Here is an 18,808-nt window from a genome sequence, read left to right as displayed (position 1 = left end):
CACTTTAAAAAGTATCAATGAGAAACGAAGGGCACTAACCCCCCCCCCCCAATGGGAATCACCACAGGCACATGAAAACATAGCATGAGTATAAAATATTCCCACCACACCGTCCCCACTTATATACTGTGACTGTCACACTGCCCCTAATATACTACACACTGCCCTCCCTTATAAATTATACCCACCACACCTTCCTCAATTATGAAATATGATCTGCACATTGACCTCACATCATGCTGCCCCCTCCTCACAATGTCCCATGCATGCTGCCCCCTTCTCACAATGTCCCATGCATGCTGCCCCCTCCTCACAATGTCCCATGCATGCTGCTCCCTCCTCACAATGTCCCATGCATGCTGCTCCCTCCTCACAATGTCCCATGCATGCTGCTCCCTCCTCACAATGTCCCATGCATGCTGCTCCCTCCTCACAATGTCCCATGCATGCTGCCCCCTCCTCACAATGTCCCATGCATGCTGCTCCCTCCTCACAATGTCCCATGCATGCTGGCCCCTCCTCACAATGTCCCATGCATGCTGCTCCCTCCTCACAATGTCCCATGCATGCTGCCCCCTCCTCACAATGTCCCATGCATGCTGCCCCCTCCTCACAATGTCCCATGCATGCTGCTCCCTCCTCAGAATGTCTCATGCATGCTGCTCCCTCCTCACAATGTCCCATGCATGCTGCTCCCTCCTCACAATGTCCCATGCATGCTGCTCCCTCCTCACAATGTCCCATGCATGCTGCTCCCTCCTCACAATGTCCCATGCATGCTGGCCCCTCCTCACAATGTCCCATGCATGCTGCTCCCTCCTCACAGTGTCCCATGCATGCTGGCCCCTCCTCACAGTGTCCCATGCATGCTGCTCCCTCCTCACAGTGTCCCATGCATGCTGGCCCCTCCTCACAGTGTCCCATGCATGCTGCTCCCTCCTCACAGTGTCCCATGCATGCTGCCCCCTCCTCACAGTGTCCCATGCATGCTGCCCCCTCCACACAGTGTCCCATGCATGCTGCCCCCTCCTCACAGTGTCCCATGCATGCTGCCCCCTCCTCACAGTGTCCAATGCATGCTGCCCCCTCCTCACAGTGTCCCATGCATGCTGCCCCCTCCTCACAGTGTCCCATGCATGCTGCCCCCTCCACACAGTGTCCCATGCATGCTGCCCCCTCCTCACAGTGTCCCATGCATGCTGCCCCCTCCTCACAGTGTCCCATGCATGCTGCCCCCTCCTCACAGTGTCCCATGCATGCTGCCCCCTCCTCACAGTGTCCCATGCATGCTGCCCCCTCCTCACAGTGTCCCATGCATGCTGCCCCCTCCTCACAGTGTCCCATGCATGCTGCCCCCTCCTCACAGTGTCCCATGCATGCTGCCCCCTCCTCACAATGTCCCATGCATGCTGCTCCCTCCTCACAATGTCCCATGCATGCTGCTCCCTCCTCACAATGTCCCATGCATGCTGCTCCCTCCTCACAATGTCCCATGCATGCTGCCCCCTCCTCACAATGTCCCATGCATGCTGCCCCCTCCTCACAATGTCCCATGCATGCTGCTCCCTCCTCACAATGTCCCATGCATGCTGCTCCCTCCTCACAATGTCCCATGCATGCTGCTCCCTCCTCACAATGTCCCATGCATGCTGCTCCCTCCTCACAATGTCCCATGCATGCTGGCCCCTCCTCACAATGTCCCATGCATGCTGCTCCCTCCTCACAATGTCCCATGCATGCTGGCCCCTCCTCACAGTGTCCCATGCATGCTGCTCCCTCCTCACAGTGTCCCATGCATGCTGCCCCCTCCACACAGTGTCCCATGCATGCTGCCCCCTCCTCACAGTGTCCCATGCATGCTGCCCCCTCCTCACAGTGTCCCATGCATGCTGCCCCCTCCTCACAGTGTCCCATGCATGCTGCCCCCTCCTCACAGTGTCCCATGCATGCTGCCCCCTCCACACAGTGTCCCATGCATGCTGCCCCCTCCTCACAGTGTCCCATGCATGCTGCCCCCTCCTCACAGTGTCCCATGCATGCTACCCCCTCCTCACAGTGTCCCATGCATGCTGCCCCCTCCTCACAGTGTCCCATGCATGCTGCCCCCTCCTCACAGTGTCCCATGCATGCTGCCCCCTCCTCACAGTGTCCCATGCATGCTGCCCCCTCCTCACAGTGTCCCATGCATGCTGCCCCCTCCTCAGTGTCCCATGCATGCTGCCCCCTCCTCAGTGTCCCATGCATGCTGCCCCCTCCTCACAGTGTCCCATGCATGCTGCCCCCTCCTCACAATGTCCCATGCATGCTTCCCCCTCCTCACAGTGTCCCATGCATGCTGCCCCCTCCTCACAGTGTCCCATGCATGCTTCCCACTCCTCACAATGTCCCATGCATGCTGCCCCCTCCTCACAATGTCCCATGCATGCTGCCCCCTCCTCACAATGTCCCATGCATGCTTCCCCCTCCTCACAATGTCCCATGCATGCTGCCTCTCTCCATGAGCTCCTAATGCTGCCTTCCTTTTTTCCATAATGACACCTCCATGCTGCCCCACTCATCATACTAAGACCACCACACTAGCGCTTATGCTGAGACACACACACACACACACACACACACACACACACTACCCCACTCTTGATATTGACTCCCCTACATTGTTCCACTCCATACTGAGCCCACACATGCTGCCACTTCTCCATAATGAGCTCCCAATGCTGCCCCCCTCTTATTCTGAGTCCTTACACTCCCCCCCATCGATATTGTCATTGCACTATCCCTCAACCCTTGTCCTCTGTCTCTAGCATTGGCCCCTCTCTCTCATTCCCCCAGCAGCAGCCTCTCCCCCAGCATCAGCCTCTCTCCCCCCAGCCTCCCCCAGCATCAGCCTCTCTCCCCCCAGCCTCTTCCCCCAGCCTCAGCCTCTCTCCCCCCAGCCTCAGCCTCTCTCTCCCCCCAGCCTCCCTCTCCCCCAGCCTCAGCCAATCACAGTTAGCACAGGCATTTCTGAGTATGCAGTGCGCCCCTCCCCCCATCACATAGAAATGCCTGTGCTTACTGCTAATTGTGAGTATGCATGCAGTGCACCCCTCCCCCCATCACATACAGTTAGCACAGGCATTTCTGAGTATGCAGTGCGCCCCTCCCCCATCACATACAATTAGCAGTAAGCACAGGCATTTCTGAGTATGCATGCAGTGCCCCCCTCCCCCCATCACATACAGTTAGCACAGGCATTTCTGAGTATGCAGTGCGCCCCTCCCCCCATCACATACAATTAGCAGTAAGCACAGGCATTTCTGAGTATGCAGTGCGCCCCTCCCCCCATCACATACAATTAGCAGTAAGCACAGGCATTTCTGAGTATGCAGTGCGCCCCTCCCCCCATCACATACAATTAGCAGTAAGCACAGGCATTTCTGAGTATGCATGCAGACTGCATGCATACTCAGAAATGCCTGTACTTACTGCTAATTGTATGTGATGGGGGGAGGGGCGCACTGCATACTCAGAAATGCCTGTGCTAACTGTATGTGATGGGGGGAGGGGTGCACTGCATGATGCAGTGCACCCCTCCCTCCATCACATACAGTTAGCACAGGCATTTCTCAGTATGCAGTGCTCCCGTCCCCCCATCACATACAGTTAGCAGTAAAGCCCCCCCTTCACATATAGACAGCTTATTACCTGCTCCGGACCCGGTGATTATCCTCCAGACGTCACACTGGTGCCTGCTGTGAGCTCTGCACAGGTTTGGATGCCCCAGCTCTTGGCAAGAAGCTGATTGGAGCGCGCGTGTTGTGACCCCGGAAATGCAGCTGTCGGCAGTTCCGGGTTCAATCAGCTCCCTGTGCCCGTTGCCTGCAGTGTATTTGTATCCGCTTTAAAGACGCGGATACATACAAATCAATAGAGGGGCGCCCGTGCGCCCAACACAACACCCCCCTTTACCCCGACTCCCTCCCCCCCCCCCGCGAAAAGACTGCGGATTTAGTGGGATAGGTAAAAAAAAATAATTTTTTTTTGCTGCTAGAAGGCGCCGCCCCCCCGCATCGCGCCGCCCTAGGCACCGGACCACAGGTGCCTAGTGGTAAATACGGCCCTGCACGTAGCTGTCACATGCTACGATATGTCAAACGAGGCCGGATGTGCATCACTTATGACGTGACCCTGACGACATATCATTTGATATATCGTAGCGTGTAAAGCCCACTTAAGAGTCAAGCTTTTGCTGCCCAAATAAGTCACCGGCAGTGTACTGCAGAATGCACTGAGTTTGCCGCCTGAATGTGATTTTGCACCCATAGGCTTCATTTTAAGTTGCATATTAGCAATTGGTAATTTGGCTGATTTCCACAGGTCAAAAATAGTCGTGCGAATGAGAATAGCTGTGACACAACTAGAGTCGCCAATTAGTCCTAACCCAAAATCTTCCAATAAAAATCAAAGCAGCAAAAAAAAAAAAAAAAAAAAAAAAAACAATACATAAACAATAAAACATTGTGAAAAGTTAAGGACTAGTAATGAGCAAGTGTACACACCGTTGCTTGTTACTCAAGAGAGCATTGGAGTTTAAAAATGCTCGAGTTTCCCATTGACTTCCATTATAGTCGTGACTCCATTCGAGAACCCCGATCAATGGAGTAAGTCACAGCGGCAAGCACGCACACTCATCACTATTAAGGACCCATTCACACTGGCCAGTAAGCAGAACACTCGCTTTCCATTTATGGACCTTTCTTAAAACATGCCCGCAACAACTTGACGAATGATCAAAATGCTCAATTCCTTGGATGAAATCGCAGACAAATTTGGTTTTTTTCCTCCCAATCTGCTGAGAGCCATAATTTTGTATTATTATTGTGCCTTCATAGCCATATGACGGTATGCTTTTTTGAGGGACAAGTTGACATTTTGAATTATACCATTTATTTTACTAAATAATGTACTAAGAAAAAAATTATAACTGTAGCGAAACTGTAAAAACTCTGCAAGTTTAGATCACCGTTTGCTGCATTTTTCTGCAGATGTGTGATGACTAGAAAAAGGTAATTCTGAGGTTTCATTGTTTTTTATTTGGGAAGGGGGGGGTTGCATTACAGAATTTACTGTATGGGCGAAATTACTATTTTGATAAATCATACTCTTATCTTACAGTGCCTTGACGAAGTATTCATACCCTGGTAAATTTTCCGCATTTTTTTTTTTCCCACCTTACACCAACAAACGTATTTTATTGGGATTTTAGGTGATATAACCAACACCAAGTAGTAAGTATTTGTGAATTGTAATGGAAATAATACAGGGTTTTCTAAATATTTTTAAAAATAAATCTGAAAATGATGATGTGCATTTGTATTCAGTCTCCCTGAAACAATACTTTGTAGGGTCACCTTTTGCTGCAATTACTGCTGCAAGTCTTTTGGGGGATGTCTCTACCAGCTTCGCACATCGAAAGGCTGACATTTTAGCCCATTCTTCTTTGCACTGGAGCTCTAACTCAGTGAGATTGGATTGAGACGTCTGTGAACAGCAATTTTCAAGTTTTGTCACGGATTCTCAATGGGAGTTAGGTCTGGACTGTGATATGGCCATTCACGAACCAGTGGCTCCCAAACTTCATTCTTCTAGGCCCCCCAACAGGTCATGTTATTAGGATTTCGCATTGAACAGTTGATGGACCAATTATCAAGGAAATCCTGAGAACATGACCTAGTGGGGGCTGTGAGGAATACTTTTTCAATGCACTTATACCAAATGTGTATTTCTAGCTGTTTGAAAGTTTCCTAATTTTTCAAAACCTTTTTTATGTCCCGTTAGGGGATGTGAACCTGTGATTGCCTGATGTGAAAATAGCTTTAGGCTGCAATCATACGTTGCTGTTGAGGTCATGATGCCGCCTTGTCGAAAGCAGACTGAGAAGGTTTGCAGATGGCATCGGCTGAGAGCACTTTTATTGTTAACGGCTACACAGTTATGTAGATAAATGACTCTTCTGTGCATGTCCAGTGCTTTCTGCCGCCATCATCTGCAGATCACGCCACATGGCCGCATTGTGGCTGCACAAATTAATAGCAGGGATAAATACACACACACACGTCATGTGAGTGATTCAGACATAATTTACGAACATGATCCATATTCTTCCACAGACGTACAAGCACGTCACTTAGATATACAGTAATCCAAACACTAAATCTAAACACTGCGGTGCAGAACGCACACACGTGCTCACATAGCCTTACCCTTATGAAAGGGGAGCCACATATTAGGAAATACTGATACCATTAAAAGGGAGTCTATGGGGTAAGGTTTCGTCTTGTGGACAATGCCAGGTTGATGCAGGGAGACTAATAGGCCATGCAATGCTCATCTGGGAAATTAAATATGCAAAAAGCTTCTTCGAGTGGAAGAAGACATGAGCTATATTGGGGTAACAATCCTAAAAGTCAACATCAACTCTTTTATGGGCCTTTCCACATAACTTAAAGAGGTTGCCCACTACTTAAACATTGATGACCTATCCTTAGGACAGAATATCAATGTATGGTCAGCCAGGGTCCGACACTCCGCACCTCCGCCGATCTGCTGTTCTGTGTCGGCGGTGGTGGCAGCCAAAAATGCTCAGTTTCGGAGTAGCTTCGTCTTCTGATAGTTGCCGGGTACAGCACATCCGCCTGATATTTATTAGGAGGCAGATGTGCAGTACCCAGCGCAGCCACTATAAGAAGATGGAGCAGCTCCGGAACTGACCATTTTCAGCTACCTGCTGCTACTGGCACCAAGAACATCTGATAGGCAAGGGTCCCAGGTGCTGGCCCCCGGCCAATCAGACATTGATGACATAGCCTAAGGAGAAGTCATCAATGTTTAAGTAGTTGACAACCTCTTTAAGATAAAAAATCAAATCAGACATTTCATGTTTTGGGGCGTTTGCCCCTCATCAGTGCAAAGCAGAAAGTCTAGTTTGGCTAGGTGAGAAACCTCTGGCAGGAAAGACAAGGTGAAACCTTATCTCTTAAGGCCACTTCACACATAACGAGATCGTGAACGAGATCGTTACTACGTCACAGTTTCTGTGACGCAAGAACGACTTTAATAGCGATCTCGTCACGTTTGACACGTACCAACGATTCACCCCCTGCTGCGAAATCGCTGATCGATGCCGAACAGCGTGGGCCATTTTTGGCTCGTTGGAGTCCTGCTGGGCTGAATGAATCTGTATGTTTGACACCCTACTAACGATTTCGTTGACGACCTAGATGAGATGCACGAAGGCGTGTAGTTGCGTCCCCGTTTCGACGCCCCTTCTGCACCGATTGGTTGGCGCTGAGAACAATAGCGTGTAGTGGGAGTGCGTGGAGTCGCAGGTGCTATCTCAAAGCAAAGCTCAAAAAGAAGTGACAAAGGGTGACGCGATACAAAATTTAACCGCTAGATACGCCCCCTGCCAGCCCAAACAGAACGCAGTATTGGCCACCAATCAGAGCGGAGGGTGTGGAAAAGGCGACGCCCGCCCGGCCGCCCAATCAGAACGCAGTATTGGCCACCAATGAAAGCGGAGGGGGGGTATGGAAAAGGCGACACAAATGCACGCCCACGTGGCTCACTGCATTTCACTACGCCCCTAATGGGATCGGAATCGTTAACATAGTTGCTGTGTGACAGGGTCCCAACGATTTGAAAGATCGTTATACGGGACGCATGCTCGTTCCTAAAGTCATTACATGTGACACCCAACATGCGACTTCAACAACGACTCATAAACGATCCAGGAAGTGTGACATAGTAGCGATCTCGTTCACGATCTCGTTATGTGTGACTGGACCTTTAGACCACAAAGGCCTCTCATCCTCACCCTGCTAAACATTATCATCTGTTTTGCACAGGTGAGGGGGCAAACACCCAAAAACAGGTCTTCAAATGGATTTCTGATATAGCCTCTTAGTCATAAGGAAAAGCTCATTAAATGGTAGATATTGACTTTTCGGATTGCTACTTCCATAAGGAGGCACTAGAGTTTTTTGTCCATCTACGAAGAGGCTATTTTCATATGAGAAAAGGTACATTGCCTTACTCTGCTTAGATAGGCAGATCACTACAGAAACTACACAGAATCCACAGTACACTGTATTTTATACCCATACATGTCAGACATATTTCCTAAACACAGAAAACAATGTAATTAAGTAATTCTCACCATAGTAACATATGGCTTCATTTCCCATCCTTGTAAATTGGTATTGTCTATTATAATGGGCGTAACATTCTTCTTAAAGGCTTCTTTAGCTGAAAGAAAATAAAAAAATAGAATAAAGTACATTTCTACTTAATACGTGCCTATGAGTAAGGTGTTTTTTTCCACCGAAACGCGAAAGGCGTTGGAGAGGGGATTTTTCCTCCATTATGTTTTTAATTGTGTGTTTACACAATAAAGCATTTTTCACTACTTGGGTGAGATTTTTTGCTTTTCCTATTACATTTCTACTTGCAGACTGTATACGATTGAAGAACAATCTGGGTACTGAAGTATTGTTCCTTTTTGTAACATTGGAACTGCAGCTCTGAGTACCAGAACATACAGAAGAGGAGTCTTGTGGGACTGCATGTAATTATTAATACCTTTATATACATGTCTTAAGAGTGAACGGTCTAGGAAGAAATCAAGCACTATTAGCCTCAAAAAGTGAACAAATATCATCAAGAGGAAAAAAAAAAAAAGTCTTCCAAATATTCAAAACATCCAAAAATGAATAAGCATATAACCTGCAAAACTCGTATAACTGGCTGCCATAGAAATTAAACTATGAAAATGGGGCACACATTAAAGAGAGCTGTCACCGGGTCATTAGTGGCTTGTTTTCACTTTTATTATATTCTCACTGCTCTCTTGGGTATTCAGTTTGTTTTTGTTTTTTTATTATTATTATTAAATCGGACATATGGCTGTATAGTAATGGGCCTTTTTATTTAGTGCTCATTTTTATTGTTCACAAAGTAAATGACGTTTAAACAAGGCACATACTGTTTTTTGCCTTCTATCAAAATCCTACCTTAAGTTCATTTTTTGCGATCCTTTAGTGCATAAAATCAACATTATTCCATGTGCTAATAAAGGTGATGGCTTTACCCTTGGCGTGGTCAAGCGCCTGAGTGACCAATTCAGCCTACGACATGGCATCATATTCCTACAGCAAGCACTGTCTGCAGCGTAAGGCTAGTTTCATACGTCCGGCATTTCGCCGAATTGACGGATCCGGCACACACCAGTACAGTATAATACAGTACAATGGCATCGCGGAAACCTCATGTGACCGGATCATGCCGCGATGCCATTGTACAGGATTAACACTGTACTGGAGTGTGCCGGATCCGACAATCCGGCGAAATGCCGGATGTGTGATACTAGCCTAAGCTCTGGGATGCAAGGGTGCATGCACACAGCCACCGCTCCTATCACAGAGGCTTCTACAGCATACTTCTGGATGTAGTGAGCGATGTCAGAGAAGAGAGAAGGATGTGCGCACAATGTGCTTGAGCGAGCGCCATCAATCACCCTAAAGGAAGGTCTGCACATTTGCTAAATCAGTAGGCGAAACTGTGCGCTCAAATTCAAGGTCACACCAAGGAAGCATCATGTATTGTTAGGTTTTCACTGGAGTTGAGCAAGTTCCTAGCTATTTGTACTCGCTATACTCCTAATTATTGCTGTCTAATACTCGCGTATTTATTCCAAATAGACAGAACTCGCTAGGAGAATAGCGAGTACAAATAGTTAGGTCCTTGCTCAACTCCCGTTTTCAAGGCTTATTTTGTCTTTTAAACAGGCAATTTTTATTATTAATTTTGGAACAATAATTATACATGAAGCCATTAGGAAAATGGGGAGCAAAAAAAAAAAAAAACTGAACATTGGGCAATTTCCCCCATTCCTGGCAGGGACATTTTCATAACTGCGGTATTTAGAGAGCTACATTTTTTTTCTAGTTTAAAAAATATTCACATAATTTTTACATGGGAACTAATTAAAAAGATATGGGTCTCCTTTTCAATTTTTTTTTTTTTTTAAATTACCACAAAAATACAACATTATTTTTTATTCCTGTTTCTGTAACAATTATTTTTATATAACAGAAATGTTGTTTTGGTTTTTCAACATGTGTAGGGCAAGTAAAAATTAATTGGATCAGCAATAGATTTTTCTACCCTCTATAAAAGGTAATAAAAGAACTTTAGAGGCAGTTCAACATTTAAATACAATTTTTTTTTCTCAATCTGACTTCCCACTGTAACTGGGGCTGATATACGGTCTCCAGTTACAGGTTCAATTTAGTCTCGTTCTTGCACTTCAGAACTGATGCGGGTCTGCTAGGAACCAACAGCTCCTGCCCCCACCCAGGAATCACATGGTCGCTGGGTCTATGAAGGAAGTGCAGTTAGAGCTTCCTATGCTATATACACATCACTTGTTAAGCACTGCAAATATAACAATCAGGAAGGTAGAGATGGTAATAAATCGTATCTGCCTTCTCTATGGGGAGTCCGGCTGCGTCTGACAGTCGGCTTCCCGCTCCTGCAGCTGCACGATCACATGCAACTGCTTACTTTGTAATTACGTGTAAGGTGGTCATTATAGTTTGATATGCAGGCCACCCAGACATTTTAAAGTGAATCTGTCATGTACAATATGCATCCAGAACCACGAGCAGTTCTGGGTGTATATTGCTAATCCCTGCCAAAAGGTGGCTTTACACACTGCAACATCGCAAACGACATCGCTGTAACGTCACCGGTTTTGTGACGTAATAGCGACGTTCCCAGCGACATTGCAGTGTGTGAAACACATCAGCGACCTGGCCCCTGCTGTGAAGTTGCTGATCGCTACAAATCGTTCAGGACCATTCTTTGGTCCTTTGTTTCCCGCTGTGCAGCAAAGTCTCAGTGTGTAAAGGGGACTTAAAACACTGGAAACGAGTGATGTGTCACAATATCTGTCAATCACTATTCTCTGTCAGTCGGTCTCTCCCTCTCTCTGTCGGTCCGTCACTATCTCTGTCCCTCTCTCACAGTCTGTCGGTCATTTTCCCCTCCTCTCTCATACTTACCGTTCCCCGATCTCCGGCGCGGCGCTGCACAGCATTCACACTGCTGCGGCGGCTTTTACTATTTTGAAAAAGCCAGCCGCTCATTAAACAATTTCGTATTCCCTACTTTCCCCGCCCACAGGCGCCTATGATTGGTTGCAGTGAGACACGCCCCCACGCTGAGTGACAGGTGTCTCACTGCACCCAATCCCAGCAGCCGGTGGGCGTGTCTATACTGTGCAGTGAAATAAATAATTAAATAATTAAAAAAACGGCGTGCCGTCCCCCCCAATTTTAATACCAGCCAGATAAAGCCATACGGCTGAAGGCTGGTATTCTCAGGATGGGGAGCCCCACGTTATGGGGAGCCCCCCAGCCTATCAGTCAGCAGCCGCCCAGAATTGCCGCATACATTATATGCGACAGTTCTGGGACTCTACCCGGCTCTTCCCGATTTGCCCTAGTGCGTTGGCAAATCGGGGTAATAAGGAGTTATTGGCAGCCCATAGCTGACAATAAGTCCTAGATTAATCATGTCAGGCGTCTCCCCGAGATACCTTCCATGATTAATCTGTAAATTACAGTAAATAAACACACACACACGAAAAAATCATTTATTAGAAATAAAAAACACAAACACATTCCCTCATCACCAATTTAATCAGCCCCAAAAAGCCCTCCTTGTCCGGCGTAATCCACGGACCTCCAGCGTCGCTTCCAGCTGTGCTGCATGCAGGTGACAGGAGCTGCAGAAGACACCGCCGCTCCTGTCACCTCCACGCAGCTAATGAAGACAGCCGCGCGATCGGCTGAGCTGTCACTGAGGTTACCCGCTGTCACTGGATCCAGCGGCCACCGCTGCATCCACCGCTGGATCCAGTGACAGCGGGTAACCTCAGTGACAGCTCAGCTGATCGCGCGGCTGTCTTCATTAGCTGCGTGGAGGTGACAGGAGCGGCGGTGTCTTCTGCTGCTCCTGTAACCTCCATGCAGCACAGCTGGAAGCGACGCTGGAGGTCCGTGGATTACGCCGGACAAGGAGGGCTTTTTGGGGCTGATTAAATTGGTGATGAGGGAATTTGTTTGTGTTTTTTATTTCTAATAAATGATTTTTTCGTGTGTGTGTTTATTTACTGTAATTTACAGATTAATCATGGAAGGTATCTCGGGGAGACGCCTGACATGATTAATCTAGGACTTATTGTCAGCTATGGGCTGCCAATAACTCCTTATTACCCCGATTTGCCAACGCACCAGGGCAAATCAGGAAGTGCCGGGCACAGTCCCAGAACTGTCGCATATAATGTATGCGGCAATTCTGGGCGGCTGCTGACTGATATTGTTAGGCTGGGGGGCTCCCCATAACGTGGAGCTCCCCATCCTGAGAATACCAGCCTTCAGCCGTATGGCTTTATCTGGCTGGTATTAAAATTGGGGGGGACCGCACTCCGGTTTTTTAAATTAATTAATTATTTATTTCACTGCACAGTATAGACACGCCCACCGGCTGCTGTGATTGGGTGCAGTGAGACACCTGTCACTCAGCGTGGGGGCATGTCTCACTGCAACCAATCATAGGCGCCTGTGGGCGGGGAAAGTAGGGAATACGAAATTGTTTAATGAGCGGCCGGCTTTTTCAAAATAGTAAAAGCCGCCGCAGCAGTGTGAATGCCGTGCAGCGCCGCGCCGGGGATCGGTGAGTATGAGAGAGGAGGGGAAAATGACCGACAGACTGTGAGAGAGGGACAGAGATAGTGACGGACCGACAGAGAATAGAGACCGAGAGGGAGAGACCGACTGACAGAGAATAGTGATTGACAGATATTGTGACACATCACTCGTTTCCAGTGTTTGACTAGTAAGGTCGTTCTACAGGTCCGGATCGCTGTTGCGTCATTGGCCAGGTTTGCCTGTTTGACAGCTCACCAGAAACTTTGTAGCGATCCCGGCCAGGTTGGGATCACTGGTGGGATCGCTGAAAGTCTCAGTGTGTAAAGGGGCCTTAACCGTCCCTGTATACACTAGCATAGATAGAGATCTTTACAAAAAGTATTTCTAAAGATATTTTATCTTATACTAATGACGCGGGGATCGTAAGTGCCCGGTATTCAGAAGCGCTGTCACAGCGAACACAGGTACACACATCACCACTGGTGATGCGGAACTGAATAGCATGATAGTACACTCCTGTGGGCATACTAACATGCTAACAGGGCAGACTAGTCGGGTAATATAATGCTCTTGGTCTAGTCCACGCGCTCATTAGCATAAGATAAAATATCTTTAGAAATACTTTTTCTAAAGATCCCTTTATCTATGCTAGTGTATACAGGGATGGTTAGGCAGGGATTAGCAATATACACCCAGAACTGCTCGTGGTTTACCTGACAAGTTCCCTTTAAATTTCTCGTTGGTCACAAGTAGGTAAAAACACAAGGAAAACACCAAAAAAAACAAATTAGCACTATTTATGTAGAATCTAGGTGATATATGGTTTGTGTATTACAGAAAAAAAAAAATCTGTGAATCATTGTAGGTGCTAATAATAAAAATCTTATGAATCACTTGTAGATTGGCGATGAAATATGGAAGTGATCATGACATGTATTTGGCAATCTATCTTTACAAATTATCATATTCTGATCAGGCTACAAGAAAAGTTAACAGTGAAAATCTCAAGTGCCTAATTCCAATTTGTTAAAGCGTACCTCCAGTAATCCAGTAGAAAATGTCAGTGGAAAAACTCAAGTGTCTCATCTAAGACTAAACACTGTGTCCTCTACTGTTTGGCAGCTTCATTTAAGTCACCTGTACACATAAGGGCTGTTTCACATCTCCGGTATTTTGCCAGAAGCCACATCTGGCACACATGAAGTTCAGTTACATTCATTTACAGTGGAAGCGCGACGCCATGCGGTTGTGTGCTTCATAGACAACCGCATGTGTCGGCATGGTGTCGCACTTCCACTGTAAATGAATGTATCTGTACTTCATGTGTGCCGGATGCGGCTTCCGGCAAAATACCGTGAAACAGCCCTAAGATGTACAGTTGTGGCCAATAGTTTGTGAGACCGACAGTAAAGTTTGCGGCTTCAGTGTTTTTGATCTGTTAGTCAGATATTCATATGGTTACTGATGCACAATTAATCAGGATTTCACAACATTTTACACTTTTAGGCGACGTGCACACGGTGAGTATTTGGTGAGGTTTTTTCCTCAGTATTTCTTTCCAAAACCAGGAGTGGAACAATCAGAAGAAAAGTAATAATAGATACACGGGCACCAGTTCTGCATTTATCAGCCACTCCTGGTTTTGGCTACAAAGACTGAGGTAAAAAAAACCCTCACCAAATACTCAACGTGTGCACGTGGCCTTATTGACAAATACATCAAGTTTATGTAGAGGGCTCAAAATTTACAGGGTTGACCTTTATTTGTCAAATCCTCTGCCCTTCGCCCTGGCAGCTGGACATCAGCTTCTGGGCCAAATCCTGACTGATGACGACATATTCTTGTGTAATCAGCGCTTGGAGTTTATCTCAATTTTTATGTTTTTTGTTTGTCCATCCGATTTTTGAGAATTGACCACAAGTTCTCCATGGAGCAGTGATCTGGGAGTTTCCTGGCTATGAACCCAAAATGTAATTGCTTTGTTCAATGAGCCACTTAGTTATCACTTTTGCTTTCTTATGCTCAGTGCCATGGTCTCCATCATGCTGGAAAAAGCATTGTTCATTACCTCATTACCAAATTTTCTCTGGGAACATTGGGAGAACTTGATCTTGGAGGAAGTTTAGATACTTTTCTTTATTCACGACCCGTGTTCTTAGGCAGAATTGAGGGTGAGCCACCTCCATGAATGAAAAGCCCCCACACATCAATGGTCTCAGGAGGCTTTATTGTTGACAGGACTAACGATAGTGCTCATCTTTTCTTCTCCGGACAATCATTTTTCCAGATGTCCCCAACAGTCTAAAGGGGGTTTCATCAGAGAAAATAACTATGCAGGAAGTACATGGATTAGACTGTAAAGAACTGGGATAAAGAAATTTCCTCTGATGAAGCCCACTTCCGACTGTTTGTGACACCTGGAAGAATGATCATCCAAAGACAAAAAAAAAAAAAAAAAATATGAGGAGAGCGAAACCATAACTCCTGTGTCTGCAAAGTCCACTTTTGTGTGGGGTTGCGTTTCATTCATGGGAGGGGACTCACTCACAATTTTTCCTAATAACACTGCAATGAATAAAGTATGGTATGTAAACATCCTTGGAGAACAACTTCTCCCAATTTTTCAAGGAGAAATTTGGTGCTGAACAATGTATATTCTTAAAAACAAAGGCCATGGCACTAAGCAAAGGTTATTACTAAGTGGCTCAGTGATGAAAAGATCTAAAAACAGTGAAGTGGCAAATTTTGTGAAAACCAAAATTTGTCAAAATGTTTGGCCACAATTGTACATTGGGTAATTATGTCGATCTCAGCTAGACCGGCCAACTATCTAGTGTGTAAGTGGGCCGCCTCAATTTCCACTGATGGCAGGTATAATGGATTTCATACATGGTATCTGAATTTGCTATTCTTCCTACTGAGAACACATACAGTTAGGTCCAGAAATATTTGGACAGTGACACAATTTTCGCGAGTTGGGCTCTGCATGCCACCACATTGGATTTGAAATGAAACCTCTACAACAGAATTCAAGTGCAGATTGTAACGTTTAATTTGAAGGTTTGAACAAAAGAAGGGAATTTTGTTTACTTACCGTAAATTCCTTTTCTTCTAGCTCCTATTGGGAGACCCAGACAATTGGGTGTATAGCTTCTGCCTCCGGAGGCCACACAAAGTATTACACTTTAAAAAGTGTAACCCCTCCCCTCTGCCTATACACCCTCCCGTGCATCACGGGCTCATCAGTTTTGGTGCCCAAGCAGGAAGGAGGAAACTTATAAATTGGTCTAAGGTAAATTCGATCCGAAGGATGTTCGGAGAACTGAAACCATGAACCAAAAGAACAATTCAACATGAACAACATGTGTACACAAAAGAACAACAGCCCGAAGGGAACAGGGGCGGGTGCTGGGTCTCCCAATAGGAGCTAGAAGAAAAGGAATTTACGGTAAGTAAACAAAATTCCCTTCTTCTTTGTCGCTCCATTGGGAGACCCAGACAATTGGGATGTCCAAAAGCAATCCCTGGGTGGGTAAAAGAATACCTCGATAAAAAGAGCCGATAAACGGCCCCCTCTTACAGGTGGGCAACTGCCGCCTGAAGGAGCCGCCTACCTAGGCTGGCATCTGCCGAATCATCGGCATGCACCTGATAGTGTTTCATGAAAGTGTGCAGACTCGACCAGGTAGCCGCCTGACACAGCTGCCGAGCCGTAGCCTGGTGTCGCAATGCCCAGGACACCGACGGGTCTGGTAGAATGGGCCTTCAGCCCTGCAGGAATCGGAAGCCTAAAAGAACGGTAGGCTTCAAGAATCGGTTCCTTGATCCACCGAGCCAAGGTTGACTTGAAAACCTGAAATCCCTTACTCTGGCCCGCGATAAGGACAAGAGCGCATCAGACCGGCGCAGGGGCGCCGTGCGAGAAATGTAGAGCCAGAGTGCTCTCACCAGATCTAATGAATGCAAATCCTTTTCACCTTGGTGAACTGGATGCGGACCCAAAGAGGGTAAAACGATATCCTGATTGAGATGAAACGGGGATACCTTAGGGAGAAAGTCCGGGACCGGACGTAAAACCACCCTATCCTGGTGAAACACCAGGAAGGGGGCTTTGCATGACAGCGCTGCTAGCTGAGACACTCTTCTGAGTGATGTGACTGCCACTAGGAAGGCCACCCTCTGCGAAAGGCGAGATAGAGAGATCCCGCATCGGCTCGAAAAGTGGCTTCTGAAGAGTCGTCAGCACCCTGTTAAGATCCGAGGGTGTTAACGGACGCTTGTAAGGTGGGACCGGAAAGCGCCGATACTTGTCCCTTGAGAGAGCCGAGAGACAAGCCCTTGTCCATTCCGGATTGAAGGAAAGAAAGAAAAGTGGGCAAGGCAAACGGCAGGGAGTAAAACCCTGATCAGAGCACCAGGATAAGAAAATCCTCCAAGTCCTGTGATAGATCTTGGCGGACGTTGGTTTCCTGGCCTGTCTCATGGTGGCAATGACATCTGGAGATATCCCTGATGACGCTAGGAGCCAGGACTCAATGGCCACACAGTCAGGTTTAGAGCCGCAGAATTCAGAAGGAAATATGGACCTTGAGGCAGCAAGTCTGGTCGGTCTGGGAGTGTCCACGGTCGACCCACCGTGAGGCGCCACAGATCCGGGTACCACGATCACCTCGGCCAGTCTGGAGCGACGAGGATGGCGCGGCGACAGTCTGACCTGATCTTGCGTAACACTCTGGGCAGTAGTGCCAGAGGAGGAAAAACATAAGGCAGTCGAAACTGCGACCAGTCGTGAACTAGCGCGTCTGCCGCCAGAGCTCTGTGATCCTTGGACCGAGCCATGAATGCCGGGACTTTGTGGTTGTGCCGAGACGCCATTAGATCGACGTCCGGCGTTCCCCAGCGGCAACAGATCTCTAGAAACACGTCCGGGTGAAGAGACCATTCCCCTGCGTCCATGCCCTGGCGACTGAGAAAATCTGCTTCCCCGTTTTCTACGCCCGGGATGTGAACTGCGGAGATGGTGGAGGCTGTGGCTTCAGCCCACAGCCGAATCCGCCGAACTGCTCGGAAGGCTTGACGACTGCGCGTGTACCGCCCTGGTGGTTGATGTACGCAACCGCCGTGGCGTTGTCCGACTGAATTCGGATCTGCCTGCCCTCCAGCCACCGCTGGAACACCTTTAGGGCTAGATCCACTGCCCTTATCTCCAGAACATTGATCTGAAGGGAGGACTCTATCGGAGTCCAGGTTCCCTGAGCCGAGTGGTGGAGGAAGACCGCTCCCCACCCTGACAGACTCGCGTCCGTCGTGACCACAGCCTCAGCTGGGGGCCGGAAGGATTTTTCCTCCGCCCAGGAAGTGGAAAGAAGACACCACTGAAGAGAGGTTTTGCCGCAAGGGAAAGAGAGACGTTCTTGTCTAGGGACGTCGACCTCCTGTTCCATTTGCGGTGTCCGATAGAATCGGACGCAGACGAAACTGCGCAAGGGATGAGGCGCCTCAAGGGGTGACTGGGCCCGAAGGAGAGATTCCACCCCTGTCTGTAGTGAACGCTGACTATGCAGCGGAAGCTTCACTATCGCTGAGAGAGTATGAAACTCCATCCCGAGGCAAGTCAGTGATTGGGTCGGTGTCAGTTGTAACCTTGGAAATTTGATGATCCACCCGAACCCCTGGAGAGTCTCCAGAGCAATGGTCAGGTTGTGTTGACATGCCACCCAGGAGGGTGTCTTGACTAGAAGATCGTCTAGGTAAGTGATCACCGAGTGGCCCTTGTAGGACCGCCACCACTGCTGCCATGACCTTGGTGAAGACCCGTGGGGCTGTCGCCAGGCCGAATGGTAGTGCCACGAACTGAAGTGTTCGTCCCTGATGGCGAAACGCAGAAAGCGTTGAAGCTCGGGTGCGATCGGCACATGGAGATAAGCATCCTTGATGTCAATTGATGCTAGGAAGTCTCCTTGTGACATCGAGGCTTCAGAGTGTTCACCGCCTGAAAAAGTGCATCGGCTCGCTCGGGGGGCGGAGATGTTTTGAAGAAACGAGTCGGAGGA

At 47.8% G+C, this 18,808-nt stretch overlaps 1 protein-coding gene across 2 annotated transcripts in view; it reads right to left on the bottom strand.

The window, feature by feature from the left end:
• The window catches only part of N4BP2 (NEDD4 binding protein 2), a 115,218-nt gene that overhangs the window by 59,272 nt on the left and 37,138 nt on the right, over positions 1–18,808 (bottom strand). For both annotated transcript variants that reach the window (XM_075346979.1, XM_075346980.1), the window contains one exon: positions 8,201–8,289. In XM_075346979.1, the coding sequence (XP_075203094.1) occupies positions 8,201–8,289 (89 nt within the window). The remainder of the gene's footprint in view (positions 1–8,200; positions 8,290–18,808) is intronic.

The sequence above is a fragment of the Anomaloglossus baeobatrachus genome, chromosome 1, assembly GCF_048569485.1.
Source record: "Anomaloglossus baeobatrachus isolate aAnoBae1 chromosome 1, aAnoBae1.hap1, whole genome shotgun sequence".
Classification (NCBI taxonomy): domain Eukaryota; kingdom Metazoa; phylum Chordata; class Amphibia; order Anura; family Aromobatidae; genus Anomaloglossus; species Anomaloglossus baeobatrachus.
Note: the sequence above shows the minus strand (reverse complement) of the source record. Positions and strands in the feature narration are given on the sequence as shown.